Source organism: Cyprinodon variegatus, unplaced genomic scaffold (genome assembly GCF_000732505.1).
Source record: "Cyprinodon variegatus isolate N-32 unplaced genomic scaffold, C_variegatus-1.0 Scaffold5780, whole genome shotgun sequence".
NCBI classification, from domain to species: Eukaryota; Metazoa; Chordata; class Actinopteri; order Cyprinodontiformes; family Cyprinodontidae; genus Cyprinodon; species Cyprinodon variegatus.
In genome coordinates, this window is record NW_015156233.1 from 1 (window position 1) to 1,650 (window position 1,650).

The 1,650-nt window shown below is 41.6% G+C and overlaps 1 protein-coding gene across 1 annotated transcript; it reads right to left on the bottom strand.

Annotated features, from left to right (window-relative positions):
- Window positions 1-26: 26 nt before the first annotated feature.
- On the bottom strand, window positions 27-857 carry LOC107081502 (protein FAM26F-like). The gene is made up of 2 exons (XM_015369666.1): window positions 383-857; window positions 27-214 (listed from the first exon to the last, which is right to left on the bottom strand). The coding sequence occupies exons 1-2, from the start codon at window positions 845-847 to the stop codon at window positions 62-64; spliced, it is 618 nt and encodes a 205-aa protein (XP_015225152.1). The 5' UTR covers window positions 848-857; the 3' UTR covers window positions 27-61.
- Between the last annotated feature and the right edge of the window lie 793 nt (window positions 858-1,650).

The window sequence follows — 1,650 nt, forward strand, 5'->3', positions numbered from 1 at the left end:
GGGATCCTGTCAAGAGTTTTCTTGGTATTTACAGTGTCCATCAAGGAGAGGTTAAGTCTGCTCAGGATGTTCTGGTCCTTAGTGAGCTCATCCTGAGCACAGTGAGCTCGGCTACATCTGTATCCTGCATGTCCACCTCCTGTTTGCAGCTTTCTCTGATTACATACACAACCAGACCCACACAGATGAAAATGAGGAGGATTATTCCTATTACCTAGAAAGAGACAAGTAGGATTAGCCAACAAACACACAAATGAAGCTGCATGAAGAGCTTTCATTATGTTATGATGACAGACATGTCTAACATAGTAATTACTTTGGAACCAACATTTTTCCCTCTACTCTCAACACAACATCAACAATCTGTGCATATTCAACTCACCTGAGAAAACACAAACAGCCGCTGTGAGCGGAGCATTAATTCCTGTGTGGTGACATCTCCCTCTCTAATTGGTTCACACCATTTCTGTGGAGCTGCCTTGTCCACAAGCACAAATCTTCCCTCCCAGTCTGTCATAGCGCAGGCAAAGTACTGGCCATCCAGGAACAACAAAATCAGCCAAATGACGGCGGGAACAAAACTGGAGAGGGAAACCATTTCCCTGCACCATGCGCTGCACCTGCATCCTTGGACAATTTGCATCAAGGTGAAGGCCATGACAGCAGGAATGATGAAGAATGCTGAGGAAAAAGCTCCATTCCACGTAGGGTTGCAAGGGCACTCAAACTCCAGCTCCACGAGCTTCTCTAGTCCCATGAGGATGAACCCAAAAGCCACATTTGATACCAGAGGGCTGTTGCTAAGTTCATTTTTCAGCCTGCTAAGCCATTGTTGTCTGCTTTCCATACTAAACTAATAAACTAAGAATGAAGTCAGCCGCTCCAAAAGCCCAAAAGATAGTCCCCCGTTGTGAACACATTGGCAGTCTTAGTGATGCGTAATTAATCTATCTAGGGGTAAGTTTTACCCTGAGGCAAAATGCCACACTTCCACTCTGATTGGCTTTGAACAAAGGAGGGTGTGCCGTTTGCTCTGACCTTTCTCTAGCTCATTGGTCTCTGTGAGATTTCAGGTGGGGTTACATTTTAAATAAGGTCTTCCGTAGATAAGGGAGGAAGGGCTGTAAAGTGGAGGGAAGTTTGTTCTGTAGTGGCATAAACAAATGTTTTTTTAAACAGTCGGGCAAATAATCACGCCAGAAATGTGCTTATTAGCCTAGAAGCAAACTATAGGCTAAGGAAATCAAAATACAGCTTAAATGAAAAAAGGAAAAATGAAAAGAAACAACAACAATGTTAATAAAGACTTTTCCTTGACAGCAAACTAGAGCCAGAGTCAGGTTTCATGTTTGAGTGCACAAACTTTGTTTTTAAAGGGGATGCTGAAATGTTTTCTAAAAATAAAAGTTTAAATATTAGAATTCCAACAAATTGTCAAAATAAAAAAAAAATCAGACATACATGGCTCAAATGTTTTTTTCTGTCCTTTTAAGCCAATTTGAATATTTAAAAACAATAGTTGGCTATGAAATTATCGCAGATATACTAAGTGATATTTCTGGATGGATGGATGGATGGATGGATGGATGGATGGATGGATGGATGGATGGATGGATGGATGGATGGATGGATGGATGGATGGATGGATGG